Source organism: Piliocolobus tephrosceles, chromosome X, assembly GCF_002776525.5.
Source record: "Piliocolobus tephrosceles isolate RC106 chromosome X, ASM277652v3, whole genome shotgun sequence".
In the NCBI taxonomy this organism is placed as follows: Eukaryota; Metazoa; Chordata; class Mammalia; order Primates; family Cercopithecidae; genus Piliocolobus; species Piliocolobus tephrosceles.
In genome coordinates this window covers 65,647,221-65,667,238 of record NC_045455.1, presented here as the reverse complement: position 1 = coordinate 65,667,238, position 20,018 = coordinate 65,647,221, and the positions used below count along the sequence as shown (strand labels likewise).

The 20,018-nt window shown below is 44.1% G+C and overlaps 1 protein-coding gene, 1 long non-coding RNA gene and 1 pseudogene across 4 annotated transcripts in view; 2 read left to right on the top strand and 1 right to left on the bottom strand.

Annotated features, from left to right (window-relative positions):
* INTS6 (integrator complex subunit 6) overlaps nucleotides 1-2,904 on the bottom strand; it is a 136,551-nt gene extending 133,647 nt beyond the window's left edge. For all 3 annotated transcript variants that reach the window (XR_002725430.3, XM_023187424.3, XM_023187423.2), the window contains exons 1-3: nucleotides 2,040-2,904; nucleotides 1,603-1,680; nucleotides 654-803 (exon numbers count right to left, since the gene is read on the bottom strand). Coding sequence is in view for 2 of the 3 variants with exons in the window: in XM_023187424.3 (XP_023043192.1) it covers nucleotides 654-803; nucleotides 1,603-1,680; nucleotides 2,040-2,150 (339 nt within the window). In the remaining variant the exon portion in view is untranslated. The remainder of the gene's footprint in view (nucleotides 1-653; nucleotides 804-1,602; nucleotides 1,681-2,039) is intronic.
* A 29-nt stretch (nucleotides 2,905-2,933) lies between these two features.
* On the top strand, nucleotides 2,934-19,055 carry LOC111523094. Its single transcript, XR_002725429.1, has 3 exons — nucleotides 2,934-3,043; nucleotides 18,025-18,124; nucleotides 18,508-19,055. It is a non-coding gene; the product is annotated as an uncharacterized LOC111523094 (long non-coding RNA).
* Nucleotides 9,319-11,157, top strand: LOC111523093 (annotated as a pseudogene).
* Nucleotides 19,056-20,018: the final 963 nt, after the last annotated feature.

Below are 20,018 nucleotides of genomic sequence, written 5' to 3'. Positions count from 1 at the left end.
ATAAAAGGACCTGTGGGGATTAAGAAACGAAGAGTTCTTTCATATTTTCCAGCAGTCTTTTTTGCCAAGGGTTTGGAATTTAAATTAAAACTCTGGGCCTGAAATTTAATCCAGAATCCTTCCTGCAATAGTTAATTGTGTATGCTTCAAAAGGAGAAAACTTAATGTTCTCAGCCAGTGACTGTATTCCAGTGAAAATCTTCTTACCTTTCAGAATAGTTATACAGCATGATCACATTAAACCCTGATGCAACAAACAGATTAATTTCCTCTAACATCTTTACTAATATAGAAATGAAGACCACTAACTAGTGTCTGTAAGTCACTACAATAGTTGCACACACAACTTGAGTGTGGTGAGGTAGGATGCTTTCCCTTTTAGGTCTTTAGTGAACTTTCAAGGGATTAAAATCAATGTATGTCAAATTTTTAGCAAAAGATTCAGATTCTAATCCTGAATACAAATGCATTTTAAAGGGGGAAAAAATGAGGGATGTAAAACATATAGAGTTTTGCCTTTGAACAATGTGCATATTCTGTTTTAATCTGGAATGTTTTATACTTGCATTTCATGTTATGTAGTTTTTGGACTGGACTGTGTTTTTCCACAAAATGAAAAATCAACTATTTTGCCACCTTATTATTCAACCTACCTGCCCATAGTTGTCTATGCCAGTTACTAATCTATTTAAATTTAATAAATCAAAAGCTGTCCTTAGGGATTGGCCAAGAGTCGTAAGTCCTTCAGCCTGAAGGTTTTTCAGTTCATTCATAAACGTTGCATGGTTTTCTTTCCATCCAGCCTGAAAAGAAAAATGTAAGATTTTTTTTTTTTTTTTTTTTTTTAAAGCCATGTACACACAGCCGTTATAATCTGACATTCACCAAGTAGCAGCTTCACTTTTGGTTGGTTTGGCTTGGTTGACGTTTTAATACTGTACCACTGCTGAGGAAACTCTCCTCCAAAGGTGGCCCAGGAATAAACCTGCTTCCTCTCTAGGTTTTGGTAGTTAACAGCCTTAATACTTTATAACTTCACTGACAAATTTACTACCTAATCTAATACCCAAAATTTGGGTATGTGAACGTACTAGTGGAAGCAGACGGGAGCCAGACTTAGGAAGTTAACCTGCAGCTGTCCCACCGGCCCTCTTAGGACGAATTTGACAAGACCAATCCTGGCAGCCCCGTATTTGGCTCCCACTGCGGGCCGGGCCGATTCCCCTTTAATGCAAACCGGGGCTGTGCGCGGCCGGGCCCGGCTGTCACTCCGGCTAACTTGAATAAATATCCCCCACAGTTCATTGCTGCCGCTCACGCCGCGGAGGGGAAATGTCGGCCATGTTGATCGCAGCGCCGCCGCCGCCGCCGCCGCCGGGCCGGGCCGGGAGGGGACGGCGGTGGCCCAGCGACTCCGCGCCGCGCTAGGACGCTGCCGAGCGGGGGAGGGGGTGGGAGCCCGCAGGGAAGAGACCTCAGCGGCTGGGAGCGCAGCGGGTGGGGGAGGGGAGCATAATGAAGGGTGAATGGGGGGGCGGGGAGGGCGAGCGAGGAAGGAACAGGGAAGGGAAGGGAGGAAAGGGGGAGGGCGAGGGCTGTTACCTTGATAGCGTAGGGCGGCTCTTCGAAAGTGACCAGCATATACCTGTCTCCTCTGCTGGCAGGGTCCCGGGCACGGAGCTGCGGGACGGGAGGAGGAACAGGGCGGGCGAGAGGGAAGCACAGAGGCGAGGTTACGAGGCGGAGAAGGGGCGCCCAGCGGCCCCGCCGCCCCCACAGTACCTCACACGCAGCGGCCACCCCTCCACGCCGCCCCCAACACACAGATCGCTCCCCACACACCGCCCGGGGCCGGAACCCGGGCCCCGGCCGAGGCCGGTTCGCAGCGCCCGCCCGCCCGCGCGGTGGGGGAGGGGGTCCCCGAGCCCGGCAGCTCCCGCAGTCAGGTCCCCGACACCCCCGCCCTGGCCGCCCTCCCCCACCCTGCCGCCCGCGGGCCGCCGGGCCGGGGTCGCCGCCCGGACTCGGTCAGTCGGTACCTTCATGAAGGTCTCTACCGCGCCTTTGGCCGTGTCCAGGTAGGTGGTGCCCAGATGGCTGCGCTGGTTCATAGAGGCAGACGTGTCTATCAGGAACAGTAAGATGGGCATAGTGCTGGCCGGGGACACCGGGGCCCGAGGTGGTGGAGAAAGAGGAGATGGTAGAGGTGGAGGCGCCGGTGGCGGCGACCGCCGCTACGCGGGGCGGGGGAGCGCGGCCCCCGGGAGGAAAACACCGTCTGGGTCTTTCCTCCGGCTGCAGGGAGTTTCTCCCCCGATAGTTGAGAGGAAACTCCCCAGACCCAGTCCTCCCCGTCGTACCCCCGCCTCCGCCTCCTCCTGCCTGCCTGCCCGCTGGGGCGGGCGCCCAGCCGTCTGTCTGTCGGTCCGTCCCCCCCGCCTCGGGGGTCCCGTCCCCGCTCCCGGCCCCTGTGTGTGTCCCAGCGGGAGACGGGCCTGGCTCCCCACCCCACCCCCGGTACAGGGAGTGGGGACCTGGGAGCTGGCGAAGAGGGGAGTGGGCTGAGGGGAGATTGGCCCTGGGGCTGTTGGGAGAAGTTTCAGGGACTCCCTCCGCACCCCGGCAGTGTCACCACTTTCTCAGCCCCTCTCGCTACTGAAGCGCTTTTCTCTCTCACACTCCGGTTTTAACTCGGGCAGGGGCTGCGGAGGCTCCGCCCCTGACACGTCCCCGAGCCACGTGATACATCGCCTCGCCGTTCTATTGGCTAGTCCCTACCCTCTCATTAGCATATTTAAACAGCTCAGGGGCGGGGGAAGCTTGCAGACCGGCTCCGGGGACAGTTATTGAGCACGCGCGGAGGCGGGGCGTCGGGTGCGCGCGAGCGGGCGGGCGGGCCGACCCGGAGGCGGGCTTCGGGAAGGGGCGGGGCCGAACCGCGGAAGAACCGCGCGGTGGGGGCGGGGGACGCGTCCGCGCGCGCGCCGGCCGCGGCGGTGAGCCTGCGCGTCAGGGCGGCTGGCCTCTCTTTGGCTGTTGGAAGGTGATTGGGGTCGAGAGAAGGGAAAAAGGGGCTGGCGTCAGCGCCCCCTCTGAGGTGGCTGTATTGTGGACGAGTAAGAAGGGCTGAGTAAAGTGGACAAACACCTGGTTAGGAGAAGAGGGCAGGTCCGCAGCCGCCCTCCCGAGGAGGACTCGGGGCCTCGCGGGCGCTGGAGGTGGCTCCTGGGCCTCCTAGGGCCGCCCCGGCGCGGGCGGGCGCGGGCGGGGGAGGGGAAGTGAGAGGTTGTTTATGACCGGGGACTAATCTCCGCGAGTCACAGCGCTCTCTCTGGGGAGTGCGGTTGAGGGGCTGTCCTCGCCCGGAGCCTCGCTAGTCCTCGGGGGAGCGACGAGAGGTAGAAGTTGGACCCGCAGCGGGCCATGAACGCTGTCGTTGGAGGACCCGCCAAAAAGGAAGCAAACCTTCTTTATATTTATCCAGCCCCAAATAGGGCCTAGGGGACGATTCGCATATCGTTAAATGGTTTGTTGCCCGTTTTATTCTCTGGGAAATACAACTGATCCTACCAGAGAAATACCTGCCTCATGCCGTGTTTACTTAGAGCCACAGAATACCTGTTTCAGAGCTAAAGGGGACCTGAGCCCATCATAATCCATTACCTCGTGTGAAAGCGGAAAAACTGACTTCAGCTTGTCCAGATGGCGCAGAGCATGGGTTTCCCGTAACCCCGCCTGTGTCTTGCCTTCAGCCTCCTCCCAAATGCCGTGGGAGGGAAGGCATTCTCTGTCAAGCTGCTGTCACCTTACCTGAGGTAAGGAGCCCACGCCTGCATGTCCGAGGAAAACAGTTTTCTCAAACACATTAGTTGAAAAACTGAAGAAACTACCTTAAATACAAGCTGAGTTAGAGACAGCCCTTGTAAGACTAGGTAGGTATTTATAGGACCTCTCCCACTAGCCCTGTTTTTCCAGAGTTTGTTCTTTATCCGGAAATTCTTAGTTTGTCTACTGATCGTTTAAAGAAAGGATTCTATTAACATTAACACAGAAGAGACACTTTGTGGCACTTTTAAAAAATCTGAGTTTCGTGACTTGGAGTTTTAACTTTAAGATAACTTCTGAAACTTAACTGTTAATTTATAGCAGAGCTATTTGAGTAATATGCTGTTCTATGAGTATGGACAATAGAAGAGTGATATTTTAAAGAGATTTGGACTACAAAATAAGAGCATGGAATACAGGTTTTACAGCCAATACATCCTGAGGACGTAGTGTGTATTACGTGTGGTGCATATAAAAAATAAAATGTGGTCCCTGTATTCAACGAGCTTATGTTTTCTAGGAAAATACTACATATTACTAGCTACTCCAATGCAGAAAGTTGTTAGACACCAAATCAGAAAAAATAAAAATGTATTAACTTGGGGTGATGCAGGAACATTTTTCAAGGTCGGTATGTTTCCGCTTTGCCTTAAAGTAGTGTTTCTTAAACAGATCATAGATCTGAAGATAAGAATCAGAGTTCTATGGCAAAACACAAGTTATTTTACCAATTATAAAGATAAAATTTTTCTTTCAATGTGATCATTTGCATAATTTTATACAATTGGTCTTTAGTTCTTTATATTTGTGCTTTTCAAACTGGTCTGTGGTCCCCAGCCTACTGAAAACATTCTCCAGGATCATAAGAATTTATTTAAGGAGTCTGTACATTATTCAGGTTTAAGAAACGCTGTCTTAAAGGACTGGTTGGATTTGGATACGGGTAAAGGAAGAGGAAGCTGCTAGTGAAAAGATCTTCCCAACATTGAAAATGTGAAGAAAGGAAGTTAGGACAGCATTACTGAGGGCTTCCTGAGGAACAGTGAAGTTACAGCTAGGTTGGAGCATCAGGTACATGTAGAATAGTACAAGATCTAGAAACACAGGTGAGATCTAGACAGTAGAGGGCCTTTATTCCAATCTAAGGTTTTTTTCTCTTATGAATTGGAGATTTATTTTTCAGTTGGGTTGCTAAGTACAAAGCAATGTTTGAAAGGAATCAAACTAGACTACTGAAGATTAACATGCATTCACAATTACCTTACCTATTATTACAATTATTCGAAATCATTTTTCAATGGAGCCATTGTCACAGGATCCTTGGAGTGTCACTTTTCCAGCTGGAAAAGTGTCACCTTTGCCCGAGTTTTGGTCAGGCCTGCTGGGCTCATTCTGCCCCCAGGCCCAGCAGGCTACGCTGTGGTCATACTCCCGGCCTGGATCCCACACCTGCCAAGTGCAAGCCAGGTGCAAAGCAGCGAGGGTTGTGTGAGCAAGCAAGCATGGGGTCCAGCCACTGCGCACAGCTAGGCATGCCAGCTGCAGCAGGGCAGGCAGCTCCAGGGGCTGGCTCCCTGCAAGGCTGTGGCTGGACCAGGTATACTGCAAGCAGCTTCCACAGCTGGCGCCAGGGAATGCAGTGGCACCTGGAAGCTTGGAGATGCCAGGAGCCGCAGAACCCCAAAGAGGGTGTCACAGGGAGCTCCTAGGTCTGGGCTCCCCCAGGGACCACAGCTCTTCTCTTCTCTCTTCTGTCCTCTCTTTTCTCTCCTCTCTTCTCTCCTTCTTGTGTTGCCCGCAACATGGCAAGCAAGGGGCATATTTCAGCCCTGTTTGTGTTACACCTCTTTCAGCCATGCCATTTGGCAGGTCCCGAGTTCTTGTCCCACATCCAGGAAGAATGAGGTAGGTGGACAAGTGGAGGGTGAGCAAGGCAAAGAGGTGCTTTGTTGAGCAGCAGAACAGCTCAGAGGAGACCTGAGGGTAATGGGTAGCTTCCTTCTGCAGGCAGGTCATCCCAATAAGTGTCCAGCTGTTAGCAGAGAGGAGACCCACAGTGGGTAGTTCCTCTCAGCAGGCAGGTCGTCCTGTCGTCTGCTCAGCTCTCCGCAGAGAGGAAACCCACAGTGGGTAGCTCCTGTCTGTGAGCAGGTCATCCCATTGTCTGTCCAAGTCTGGCTCCGTCCAGGGTTTTTATGGGCTTCTGAGAGGAAGAAGTGTGTGCTGATTGGTCCATGGGTAACCATGGGCAGGCCTGGAGAAAGCACCATAAGTTCTCACTCCTTTGCATGAAACTGGCAGCCTGGCCCCTGGCCTTACTGGGGATCTGCCCCTTTCCGCCCAGGAGACTGTTTGGCTCCTGCTGCCATTAACCTGCCATCCACGGTGCCCATGGCGCCCAGGTTGTTCATGCTGAGTGGTACCTACAGGCCCGCACTGAGCTGCCCTTATTCCCCCTCGACTTGCCTCCCTCCTGTGCTTATCAGTGCCCAAAGTCCAGAGGGGACCGAGGCAGCAGGGGGCTTGCGTGTCAATGCTGCCCTGAGCACGTACGCACCTGGACAGGTGGTGACAGCAGCCAGGCTCGGTCACAACTTTGCTCTGAAATCAGAGTGGGTGCTGGGAGCAGGGAGAGGCCAGGCAGTGGGAGCAGGCACTTCCCAGCCAGCGGGAGCAGGAGCTTCCTGGTCCCTAAGAGTGCGGAGATGAATGGATCCACTGCCATGACTGGGTGGCTGCAGCTACACCCAGGAGGGCAGGACTCCCAGTCTTCCAACTTGGAAGGGGGCAGGGCTTCTGCCTGTTTCCAGCTCTTGCTGGCTCCATGGAGCACCGCGGCCCTAGCCATGCCTCCCGGATTGTAGCCAGCGTCAGGGCAGCAGCCACTTCAGACGGGCCACTGCCATTATCACCATCATGGCTCTTTCTTCCCTGACTCGATGGTGTTAGCAGGTTGTCATACTAGGGTCATAAGTGAAAGTATGTAGTAGAGATAGGGTTAGACGCAAAGGTGAGGAAAGCCAAGTCCAGTGAGCCAGCCACAACCAGAACCTATGCTTATGATGATGACTTCTGAGATCAAAGATTACGTGTCCAGTTCAGAAGTCCAGACGTAGTGGAAGGTGAGGCGCTGAGGCAGAATAGGAAAGAAACGAGGACATACCTAGGCAGCAGTCAAAAACCAGGAAACATTGACAAGCAGTCCCTAGACAAAGTTGTGAAATAAGCCAAGTTTATTATTAGTGACTCTGGTTGACTGTTTAGCTGTTGGTGTATGGTGGCTTAAAGCAGTGGTTATTAGCCAAGAAATGCACATCAGCATCACCCATAAGGCTTAAAAAAATAATGTACCAAGTGCCCATCCCCAGAGGAAAGGAATTCAGTAGATTCGAGATAGGCTTTGGTCATTTCATTTTTTTTTTTTTAAAGTTCTTCAGGTGAATCTTATACATAATTCTGATCAGGAACCACATGCTTAATGTATAAGAATAATGTATGTACCTGGCATCTACTAGTACTCAGTAAATAACTTTAAAAATTCACAAAACCTTAGAGTTAACTGCATTTTTAAATAGAATTCCTAAAATAAATCTGCACAGTAGAGGGAAAAAAAAAAATACCCCGGGTGATCACCAATATATTTAACAATGGAGTTGTATCATATGCATATTTATGAATTCAACTATGTTTGGTGAAAAAGAAAAAACCAAGTACTGCTGGAGATTCTCACTCTTCCCTCAGTGAGCTTAGGTCCTGGAGTGAGCAAATGATGAAAAACATGAATGTCTTCTTCAGTCAACTTCTATCTGTGATTCTAGAAAGATGCTGGTTATATTCAGCCTTATTTTCTAAAATATGGCCCCCAAATGCAAAACAAGTATTTCACCAGACTCACCTGAAGAAACAGTGAGCTCTTGCAGTGGTAGAGAGAAAACTAGTTAGAGTAGTCTGTGCTACGCCTTGTAATGTTACAGTCTAAAGAATTAGGGAAGATTTTTCTGAGAGGGCAATGGTCAGAATAGGTGTATTGGAGAAAACTTCCTCTTTGCTGCTGTTTTTAAAGGAATGTTTTCTTAATGCTCTTGCTTCAATTTAAAAAGGGAAAGACAAATTATATGAAAACCTTTGAAAGAATGGTGACCCTGGCTTAAATAATAACCTAAATTGTTGAAACGAAGCTATTCTAACAGAATTAAAACTGATGAATTAGATTCATTTGTAAGAGCCAACCAGAGCCCTTTTAAATTATTTTAAACCAATTAAGCAGGGTGACACAGTTTAAAAATAATTATGTGCCAATGACTTGGTTTATGGTATCCAGATGTGCCATCTGAGCAGAATAATCAGATGAACTTAGTGTTCCTCATACGTAACCTAACAGAGTTTCTTTTGGCAGTCTTACTATTTCCTCAGCGCTCTGCTATACTACTGTCTTTGAGATCACATTAGTCAATGATATGGAGAGGTTGAGAACATCAAATAACATATAAAAGTTTTAAGCATAAAAAAATTAGATGTGAAACTATCCAGCCAATGTAATCAGTTAATACATATCTAAGGAAATTTAATTTTGGTCATACTAATGTTATATCAGCCCTCAAAAGAAAATGCTAGTAGAGATGACTATTAAGAAGAAATTCGATCTTTCCAATGAGTGGTGTTTCACAGTAATAGTCAAAGTCTCAGACAATTCAAGATCAGCCCTGAAAATGGATATATCCAGATTGACAATTAGAATCAAAGTGGAACAGCAGAAGAACATAAACATTGCAGTCATTCTTTCAACCAGTATTAATTCCACACCTAATATGTGACAGCCACAGTGGTAGGTCCTCAGAGAATTTATAATCTAGTGGAAAGACAAGACAGATAAACAGAATGAGAATACAATATTATGTCAGCAGACCCCAGGCATAAAATAAGATGACTTATAGGGTTCGTTTGACAGTTCGAGGTAACATACCATATTTTATCAATTTTAAGATCATGAGTTGTAACAAACCATTATTTTTGGACGATGGAGGGGGCCAGAGGGAAATGCTGCTACTTAAACTATGACACAGTGGTTTTTATCACATAGAATTTTTCCACATTGTATTGAATTCTGCTAAGAGTATTAGTGATGCAACATTTTTAAAAAATAATATTCCACTGTTATCTTTGGTATTTTTTTGCAAACTGTTGGGGTCCAACAGTTTTTGTTGCAAACTGTTGGAGTATTAATGCTGGTGCTTTCTTATTCCAACTCGAAGGTATCAATGAAGGGTTTTCAGATCACAACCAGGATTTAAATCCTTTCTCTCTCTTTTTTTTTTGAGACGGAGTCTCGCTCTGTCGCCCAGGCTGGAGTGCAGTGGCGCGATCTCCGCTTACTGCAAGCTCCGCCCCCCGGTTCTTGCCATTCTCCTGCCCCAGCCTCCAGAGTAGCTGGGACTACAGGCGCCTGCCACCACGCCCGGCTAATTTTTTTTGTATTTTTAGTAGAGACGGAGTTTCACTGTGTTCACCAGGATAGTCTCCATCTCTTGACCTCGTGATCTGCTCTCCTTGGTCTCCCAAAGTGCTGGAATTACAGGCGTGAGCCACCGCGCCCAGCTAAATCCTTTTTTAAATGATTAGTTGACTGAAATCTCAGGAGTTTGCAGTTGTCTAGTCATGCCACCAGGAATAACCAGGAAGTTTGCACATGTTCAGGCTAAGACAACTACATCACAACCGCCTTCTGGTGACAGCATTGTAAGACGCCATGATTGTAAGATGCCATTCCAATTTTCGAAATATTGGAAAGAAATGTACATCTTAGATTTGGCAAAATATCATTTATTCCTGGTAGCTATTAAAATATGTGTTATTAGGAGAATGTACAAAGAGCTCTGTGAGCACTGAGGATAGAGCACGTAACTCTCACAAAGGAAGTGATATTTGAGCAGTCAAATCATGAGGATGCGTGAGTGGGTAAGAAGGGGCAGTTTAGAGCTTCAACTACATGTGTGGGAGAGTGGTAGGACTGGATGCTGGGCCATGTCAAGAAGGGTTTCATGTGCTCAACTAAGAAATTTTGAATCTTACTATTTGGGTGATAGACAAAGTTTTGGGGTCAAGGAGTGACCCTGATGATATAATTTGGCTATATCAAATCTCATGTGAAATCTGATCCCCAGTATTGATGGTGGGGTCTGGTGGAGGTGATTGGATCATGGGCACAAGTCCCTTATGAATGGCTGGGTGCTATTGTCTGAGGATTGAGTGAATTCTCACTCTTTGTTTCTGCAAGATCTGGTTGTTAAAAAGAGCCCAGGACTTTTCTCCCATTTCCCTCTTGCTTCCTCTCTCGTCATGTGACACACCACTCTCCTTCCCCTTCCACCATCATTGGAAGCTTCGAAAAGCAGAGGCTCACTCTTTCCTTGCCTAACGCAGCCATGGCTTGTGGTCCCAAGAAGCATCTGAAGCGGGTAGCAGCTCCAAAGCATTGGATACTGGATAAATTGCCAGTATGTTTGCTCCTTGTCCATCCACCAGTCCCCACAAGTTGAGAGAGTGTCTCCCCCTCATCATTTTCCTAAGGAACAGACTTAAGTATGCCTGACAGGAGATGAAGTAAAATTTGCATGCAGCGATTTATTAAAATTGAAGGCAAGGTCTGAACTGATATAACCTACCCTGCTGGATTCACGGATGTCATCAGCATTGACAAGACAGAAGAGGATATGCATCTGATCTATGACACCAAGAGTTGCTTTGCTGTACATCATATTACACCTGAGGAGGTCAAGTACAAGTTGTGCAAAGTGAGAAAATTCTTTGTGGGCACAAAAGGAATCCCTCATCTGGTGACTCATGATGCTCACACCATCCGCTACCCTGATCCCCTCATCAAGGTGAATGATACCATTCAGATTGATTTGGAGACTGGCAAGATTACTGATTTCATCAAATTTGACACTGGTCACCTGTGTATGGTGACTGGCGATGCTAACCTGGGAAGAATTGGTGTGATCACCAACAGAGAGAGGCACCCTGGATCTTTTGACATGGTTCACATGAAAGATACCAATGGCAACAGCTTTGCCACTTGACTTTCCAAGATTTTTGTTATTGGCAAGGGTGCCAAACCATGGATTTCTCTTCCCTGAGGAAAGGGTATCCGCCTCACCATTGCTGAAGAGAGAGACAAAAGACTGCCAAACAGAGCAGTGGGTGAATTGGTCCCAGGGTGACATGTTAGATCTTTGTACGTAATTAAAAATGTGGCATGATTAATAGAAAAAAAAAAAAACAGAGGCTTATGCCATGCATGCATCTTGTACAGCCTGCAGAACCATGCACCAAATAAACCTCTTTTTTTTTTTTTTTTGATTCAGAGTCTCGCTCTGTCGCCCAGGCTGAAGTGCAATGGCACTATCTTGGCTCACTGCAACCTCTGCCTCCCGGGTTCAAGTGATTCTCCTGCCTCAGCCTCCCAAGTAGCTGGGATTACGGGCATCTGCCACCACGCCCAGCTTATTTTGTATTTTTAGTAGAGATGGGGTTTCACTATGTTAGCCGGGCTGGTCTCGAACTCCTGACCTCAGGTGATCTGCCTACCTCAGCCTCCCAAAGTGCTGGGATTATAGGCGTGAGCCACAGTGCCCGGTGTAAACCTTTTTTCTTCATAAATTACCCAGCCTTGGGTATTCTTTTATAGCAACGCAAAACACACCCAATAATCAGATTCTTATTTTAGAAAGATAAATTCAGTAGTGATTTGGAGAATGGATTAGAATGAGAAGACAATGGGTAAGGAGACTAGTTAGACAATTTCTTTTTTTTTTTTTTTAGATGGAATCTCACTCTGTAGCCTAGCCTGGAGTGCAGTGGCACAATCTCTGCTCACTACAACCTCCGCCTCTCAGGTTCAAGCAATTCTTGTGCCTCAGCCTTCCAAGTAGCTGGGATTACAGGCATGCACCACCACACTCAGCTAATTTTTGTGTTTTTAGTAGAGACAGGATTTTGCCATGTTGCCCAGGCTGGTCTCAAACTCCTTGACTAAAGAGACCCACCCTCAGCCTCTCAAAGTGCTGGAATTACAGCCGTGAGCCACTGCGCCCAGTTGACAATTTCTGCGTTAATCCGCAGAACACATAAAAGCACTTAGGAAGTGGCAACAGGGAAGGTGAGAAGAAGATTATCAAAGACATTGTGATGATAGAATGGACAGGACTTGGTGAACTGAGTTGATGCAAGCAGAATCATGATATTGTGTGATTAAAGTCATCTTGTGTCATGTAAGGTGAATATCATCAAGCTACTGATAACTGTAAATTCTAATAAGATGTATAACTCATTTCTAAAGGACAAAAGGTGTTTATTCAGTCATTTGCTTAACGAATATTTATTGACTGTCTCCTGTGTGTAGGAGCTGGGAATGTAGCAATGAATAAAACGGGAAATAATGCCTGTCCTTATGAAGTTTACATTCTAGTGGGAAAGATAGACAAATAAGTATAATATGTGGTATATTCACATTAAGTGTTAAAAAGGAAGAATAAAGCAGGGAAAGGAAATGAAGTGCTGCAGAGGGAGGAGTTTTGGAGTTTAAGACATGGAGAACAGGGAAAGGTGTCACTGAGGGTGTCGATGTTTCAGTAGAGACTGGACAGAGCTGTGCAGATACCTGAGGAAAACCCAATTTTATCTATTTATTTTACTGAAGTGCTATAGTCTGAATGTTTGTGTCCCATCAAAATTCATATGTTCAAATCCTGACCCCCAAGGTGATGATATTAAGAGGCAGGACCTTTGGGAGGTGGTTAGGCAGAGACCTCATGAATGAGATTAGTGCCTTTATAAAAGAGGCCTATGGGAGCTCATTCACCTCACGTGAAGACAGAGCAAGAAGGCACCATCTACAAACCAGGTCCTCACCAGACAGTAAATCTGCCAGCACCTTGATCTTGGACTTCCTAGTCTCCACAAGCATGAGAAATTAGTTTTTATAAACAATCTGGTTTATGGTTTGTTTGTTTTGTTTTGTTTATGGCAGAGTCTCGCTCTGTTGTCCAGGCCAGAGTGCAGTGGCACAATCTTGGCTCACTGCAACGTCCACCTCCCAGGTTCAAGCAGTTCTCCTGCCTCAGCCTCCCAGGTAGCTGGAATTACAGGTGCCTGCCATGACACCCAGCTAATTTTCTCATATTTTAGTAAAGACGGAGTTTCACCATGTTGGCCAGGCTGGTTTCGAACTCCTGACCTCAAGTGATCCACCCGCCTCGACCTCCCAAAGTGCTAGAATTACTGGCGTGAGCCACTGTGCCCGCCAGTTTTATGGTATTTTGTAATTGCAGCCTAAACTGACTAAGACATGAACTTTAGTTAAACATTTGCAGTTTGCTATGCTGATATTAAATTATTATCTGTTGGTAAATATTCTTTGCTGATACTTAATAAGTATTCTTATTAATAACAAGTATTAATATGTATTCCTCACTAATGCTTAATACAAATCCTTACTAATAGCAGTATTAGTATTAATTAGTATTAATCAGTATTCTTTGCTAATAAGGGTTCTGATTGACAGAAAATCAATTATTCATTAAATGTTATTGAGATACTTCTTGATCTTATTTATGGTAGTCAGGTACTGTTTTAGATTCTGGGGATTCAGTCGTAACTGAGATAGATGGAATCACCACCCTCATAGGGTTGCCAGAGAAAACACAGGACTCAATTGATTCGGTATTTCAGATAAAAACACAAAATTTTTTAGTGTAAATATGTTTATGTGATACTTGTACTAAACGTACCTGTGTGATATTTGGAATATACTTATACTAAAATGTATACCAAATGTGTTGATAACCTGAAATTCAAATTTAACTGGGCTTCCTGTGTTTTTATTTGCTGTGTCTGGCAATTCTATGCCCTCACTACACTTACAACCTAACGTGCTGGAAGCAGAGATTTGTAAATACAAATAGCATACAGTGGACATTGCTGTATAACCTGGGAAGCCATAAATTAGAAGGCACTGGGACCCTTAATATATGGAGAAAAACTGTCAGCCAACCAGGAACATCCACCCTTAAAGCAAGAAATAAACTTCTGTTGTATGTGAGTCATTATGTTTTGGATCCATTTGTGCCATGGTCTATTTGTTATGCCAGCTTAACTAACATAACTTAACCTAACTTACATAATGTGTCCTGAGATCTACCATTTCCAAATTTACTACAGAATCAAAAATTTTAATATAATGTATCAACAGATAATAAAATATATATAAATAAAGGCAACAGGAAGATGTGCCAAAACCTAAAAATACTTATACTGCAGTCATCATTCTGTTAATAATATAGCTTTAAACCTTAAGTATTTCCAAAATGGTCAAGAGGGACATCAGATCATTTTAGGAAAATTACGTAACTTGATGGCTTCCCTAAGCAACTAATACTACACATTTATACATTATTCCTGGCTATTAAAACGTTTTCTTTCAGCTAGTTATTGAATGTAGAGACAGGTTTTATAGGCTCTAAAATTGTAAATAAGACATGGTTTTTGCCTTCAGAAAGTATATGGCCTAATAGAGGAAATAAAGATACAAAACACTAGCAGAATATGATCAGTGCCAAAAGATATGTGCAAATTGTATCTCTAACTGGAGTGAGAAATTCATTCAGATTAGAGGGGATTAAAAAGAAGATGAATGAGGAAGCATTTTTTTCCTCAAAGCTTTACAGTTTTCTGTCTTTTTTGAATTTAAAAGTAGAACTTGGCCGGGCACGGTGGCTCAAGCCTGTAATCCCGGCACTTTGGGAGGCCGAGATGGGCAGATCGCGAGGTCAGGAGATCGAGACCATCCTGGCTAACACGGTGAAACCCGTCTCTACTAAAAAATACAAAAAAACTAGCCGGGCGAGGTAGCGGGCGCCTGTGGTCCCAGCTACTGGAAGGCTGAGGCAGGAGAATGGCGTGAACCCGGGAGGCGGAGCTTGCAGTGAGCTGAGATCTGGCCACTGCACTCCAGCCCGGGCAACAGAGCGAGACTCCATCCCCAAAAAAAAAAAAAAAAAGTAGAACTTATTGTCAAGCATTTGCAAAATACAAATATAAGAGAGAAAAACAAGTATCACTTCTAATCTCACTACCCAGAGATAGCCACTAATAACATTTTTGTATATATTCCCTCCTCTATGTTTTAAATAAAAGTGGGATTTTATTACATATTCTTTTTTCCTGTTTTTTCCACAACATAAGGTGAGTATTTTTCATATCATTAAATAATTTGTAAAATTATGACTTTTTCGTAAGTGCATAATTTATCCCATAGATGTATCGTGATTTATTATGACAAGATATTTTGTTAATTTCTAAATGTTTTAGTTTTATAAATAACGTTGCATTGGACAGCTCTATACATAGATATTTGTAATAATTCAACTACTATATTTTGAATACTATTTACTGCTTTGGATATTGGAGATACATTAGTGAACAAACAGTCCAAAGTCCCTGACCTCATGGGGAGGAGGAAAGAGAGACAATAGGACGTAAACTATAAATTACATCAAATAGTGATGAGTACTCTGGAGAAAACTAAATCAGGGATGGGGAATAAGAAGTGATGATATAGGGGCCTTGGGATTATAGTTTTAAATAGGATGGTCAGGAAAGAAAGAGAAAATGACATTTGATCAAATACCTGAAGGTGGTGAGGCAGCAAACCAGGTGGATATTGGAGAAAAACATTCTAGGCAAAGAGAAGCATGTAAAGACCCTGAGTTTGGAGTGGATCTAGCATATTTAAGGAATATTTAAGGAAGAGCAGCAAGGAGGCCAGAATAGCTGAAGCAGAGTTCATAGGAAAACTGTAGGAAGTGAAGAAGTCCAAGAGGACCTTCTGATGCTAAGTGGAATTTGGCCTCTATGCCCAGAGATAGGAGAGCATTGGAGGGTTGTGCACAGAGGGCTATCTGATCATTTTGGCTATTCTGTGAGAGTAGACTATAGAGGGTAGAAACAGGGAAAAGTCAGGAGGTTATTGCTGTAATCCAGGTGGGCAATGATGTTGGCTTTTGGACAGTGGGGATAACAGTAAAGGTGGTGAGAAATGGGTTTTTATTGGCTTAGTGTGGGGTTTGAGAGAAAGGAGTCAGGGATGACTTAAGGCATCTCCAATTAGTTCCTTAGGATGAATGTCAAGAATGGGAATTTATTAATGGGTTTTTAGAGCTCTTTATACATATGGCCAGATTGTTCACCTGCAAAGTTAAGTCAGTTTATATTTGCAGTATTCTCCATGGAAAAACAGTTTATAAAAGTTTTTGAGAGAAACTGTTTCAGCTAGAATTTTTTAATAGCTTTGCAAATTACATAAGCCTGCATAGAGAATTATTAGAGATCTGAACCATTCACTTAAAGCTTGCATGTATATGTTACAACATTTTAACCAGGAAAATCTTTCTGATAGAGATAGCCAAAGTCTAGGTGATTCCCTTTTGAGCCTATACTATTGAAATTACTAAAACATGGAGTGGAATTTGATGAATGCCAAAAAAAAAAAAAAAAAAAAAATAAAAAAAAATAGAGGAAGAAATTTAAAAAAAAAAAAAAAAAAAAAAAAAAAGAGTTCAAAATACTGTAAGGAACATTTACCCAAGGAAAAAGGACAAGAAAAAGGAACTTTACAAATTAGCAGAGAAGACGGTATGGAACAAGGGACCTGACTTGTCAAAGCAAAGAGAAAAGAATAATTTCTCTTTTGCTCTTAGAAAAGCAAGTAGGTTTTTTAAAAAATTACCAAAACATCAAATGAAGCAAAGACTAAGACTGTTAGATTGAGAAAGCCATTGTTGACTTTATAAGTCTTTTTAGTGGAAAATAGATACAGAAGAAATAAGGTAAATTAGATCACTGGGAGTTTTAGTGAATGAAGTCAGAGAATATATAACTTCTCTTTTTGCACAAGAAAAGATGAAGGAAAAACTTGAATATGTTTTTAGGTAGAAAAAGAGCAAGGAAAAACTGAGGCTGTGAGAAAGGTATAATTGGTACAGCAGGTCTCTGGAGCAGGAGAGAACAGGGTCAGCTTCATAGATGGGGCCATTAGGATGCGAAAGATGGGGCAATGACTTCTCTGAGACCAGAAATAATGACAAGAATATGAGCAAAGTGACTAGCACAATTCCCAGTGTGATGGTTAATTTTATGTGTCGACTTGACTGGATCACAGGATACCCAGATATTTGCTCAAACATTATTCTTGGTGTGTCTATGAGGGTGTTTCTGGATGAGATTAACATTTGAATCTGTAGACTAAGTAAAGCAAACTGCCATTCCTAATGTGGGTGGACCTCATGCAATCAGTTGAGGGCTAAATAGAACAAAAAGGCTAAGTAAGAGAGAGTTCTTTCTGCCTGACTGCCTTTGAGCTGGAACATTGGTGTTTTTCTGACTTCAAGCTCAAACTGTAATACGGCTCTTCTCAGGCCTTGAGCCCACTTGCCTTCAGATTGGAACTTTGCCATCCTCTCTCCTGGTTCTCAGGCCTTTGGGGAAGACTAGAACTATACCACTGACTCTCCTGGTCTCCAGTTTTCCAACTTCAAATCTTGGGATTTAGTCTCCATAATCATGTGAGTCAATTCCTTATAATAAACCTCCAGATGGATGATTAGATAGATAGATAGATAGATAGATAGATAGATAGATAGATAGATAGATAGATCTTTCATTGCTTTTTTTTCTCTGGAGAACCCTAATATAACCAGTATTTAGTAAATGTTTAATATGTGTTGAATGACAATTATAGAGGAAATCAGAGGTGGAGAGGATGTATGCAGAGGGAGCTGTGAGAAGTGGAGAGCTGCCCACACTAACCAGTGAGACTAAAAACCCAGCCAAGTTCTTCAGGGAGATTGCTTTGGTAGCTATGGGAATAATATGGACAAGCAAGTCATCTGAACTCTTGATGGGCAGCGATGCCACGCTGGCAAGCAGGTGGTCAACCTCTAGGAGATTCAACAAGCATGCCTGTGAGGGTTCAGAGCGCTGTGTCAGGAATGTGATGGGAAGTAACAGGCAAAGGCAAAATATTACTGATATTAAGGAAATGGTATTAAAGAAAACAGACACTTCACTGTCTACTTGTGTTAGAGCTTCCCCAAGGTCATTTAATCAAACACACCTGTAAGCTAAGTGTTCCTACTTTTTCAGAAAAAGAAATGGAAACTAAGCAATATTAATTAACATAGTCCAAGGTCGCAAAGCAAAATGGAACAAGAACCTGGATCTGAATTCAGAGGCAGGATGCTGGGTAAGTATGACAGTACTTATTGTTGGCCCACCTGTGGGAATTGAGGGTTAGGGACAGGTCTCCCAACCCTGTGATGACTGTAGGAACCGGGATTCAAGGGAGATACAGGCATAAAGGAAAATGTCAGGGAGACCATCAACAAAGTATCTTGTAAGGCAGGAATTTGCTCACAGGAAAATGGAAAGGTTAGTGAGAATATCATTTTAATATTCAGTTCACTAATCTCCAAAGACCCATGTTCTAAAAGTGTGAATAAAATAGCTTAATATCTTATTATGCAATATCTGTCACTGATGATAGGCACATAAGGAACTCTCATTACATCTACTTAATTTGCCAGATTAACTGATGCTTCTTGTTCCTTTTTTACTTTTTCTTTTTAGAGATAGGGTCTTGTTCTGTCGCCCAGGCTTGGGTGCAATGGCATGATCATAGCTCACTGCAGCCTCGAACTCCTGGGGTCCAGTGATTCTCCTGCCTCAGCGTCCCTTGTAGTTGGACTACAGGTATAAATCACCATGTCTGGCTCTTGTTCTTTAACACATGCTTGTAGCTCAAAACTAGTAGAATTCCCTCTGATACATTTGTGAACCTCTGCTTCTACTACAAGTTTTATGCTACTGAAGTCAGTTGCCTTTTTCTCAAACCTGCTTATACCAATTAAACTTGTTATTAAAATTAATTAGTTAAATATGTAAACCAGTGAAATATGAAACAAAAGTCAATCACTAAAGAAAGTAATGCCCAATTAAGTGTAAGCAAAACAACTGCAAAAGCCTCGAAAAAGTGAGTAGAAATCTACAGATATTTTGCTGGCAAATGAAATACATTTGTAGTTTAAGTTAAAATTTAAAATTAAAGATATATATGTATCATTTTTAAATTTCTCTGTTTTGAGGCCGGGCGCGGTGGCTCAAGCCTGTAATCCCAGCACTTTGGGAGGCCGAGACGGGCGGATCACGAGGTCAGGAGATCGAGACCATCCTGGCTAACACGGTGAAACCCCGTCTCTACTAAAAAATACAAAAAACTAGCCGAGCGAGGTGGTGGGCGCCTGTAGTCCCAGCTACTTGGGAGGCTGAGGCAGGAGAATAGCGTAAGCCCGGGAGGCGGAGCTTGCAGTGAGCTGAGATCCGGTCACTGCACTCCAGACCGGGCAACAGAGCGAGACTCCGTCTCAAAAAATAAATAAATAAATAAATTTCTCTGTTTAAATTGACGTTTTCCCTTCACCAATCACAATACCAGTGTTGGGTAAGGGAACTTTCACTATATCCTATGTTGTATTTTGTGTGGTGCTTTTGATCATTCTTTTAATAAAAACACAATCTATCTAGAAAAGCAAAAATAAAGACTGAAGTCCACATTCTTTTAGTGACTCCAGCACTTTCATGTGAATCCTCAATACTGCATCTAATACTACATATCTTCTTAAACTGTTCCTCTAAGTCTTAGGGAGAATATGATTGTTACATCCTAAAGTTTGTATCATGAACATTTGTGGCTCACGTGTATTCACAAGATTATGAGGAATTATGCATTTAGGAGCAGGTTAGGTTGTCATCATCATTGTTTTTTCATGATAAGCCAATGTGTACAGCATGTTAATAGTCTTCTCTGTAAGGAATCTTATAAATAATTGAGTGCACTTCTCTAGTATTAAAAATGAGTAAATGGACAGGCAGAGTGGTGTGCACTTTTAGTCTCAGCTACTCAGGTGGCTGAGACAGGAGAACTGATTGAGCACAAGAGTTCTGGGCTATAGTGTGCTATGCCAAGTGGGTGTCTGCACTGTTTGGCATTAATATGGTAACTTCTCAGGACAGGGAACCACCAGGTTTCCTAAGGAGGGGTGAAACGGTCCAGTCTGGAAATGGAGCAGGTCAAAATTCTC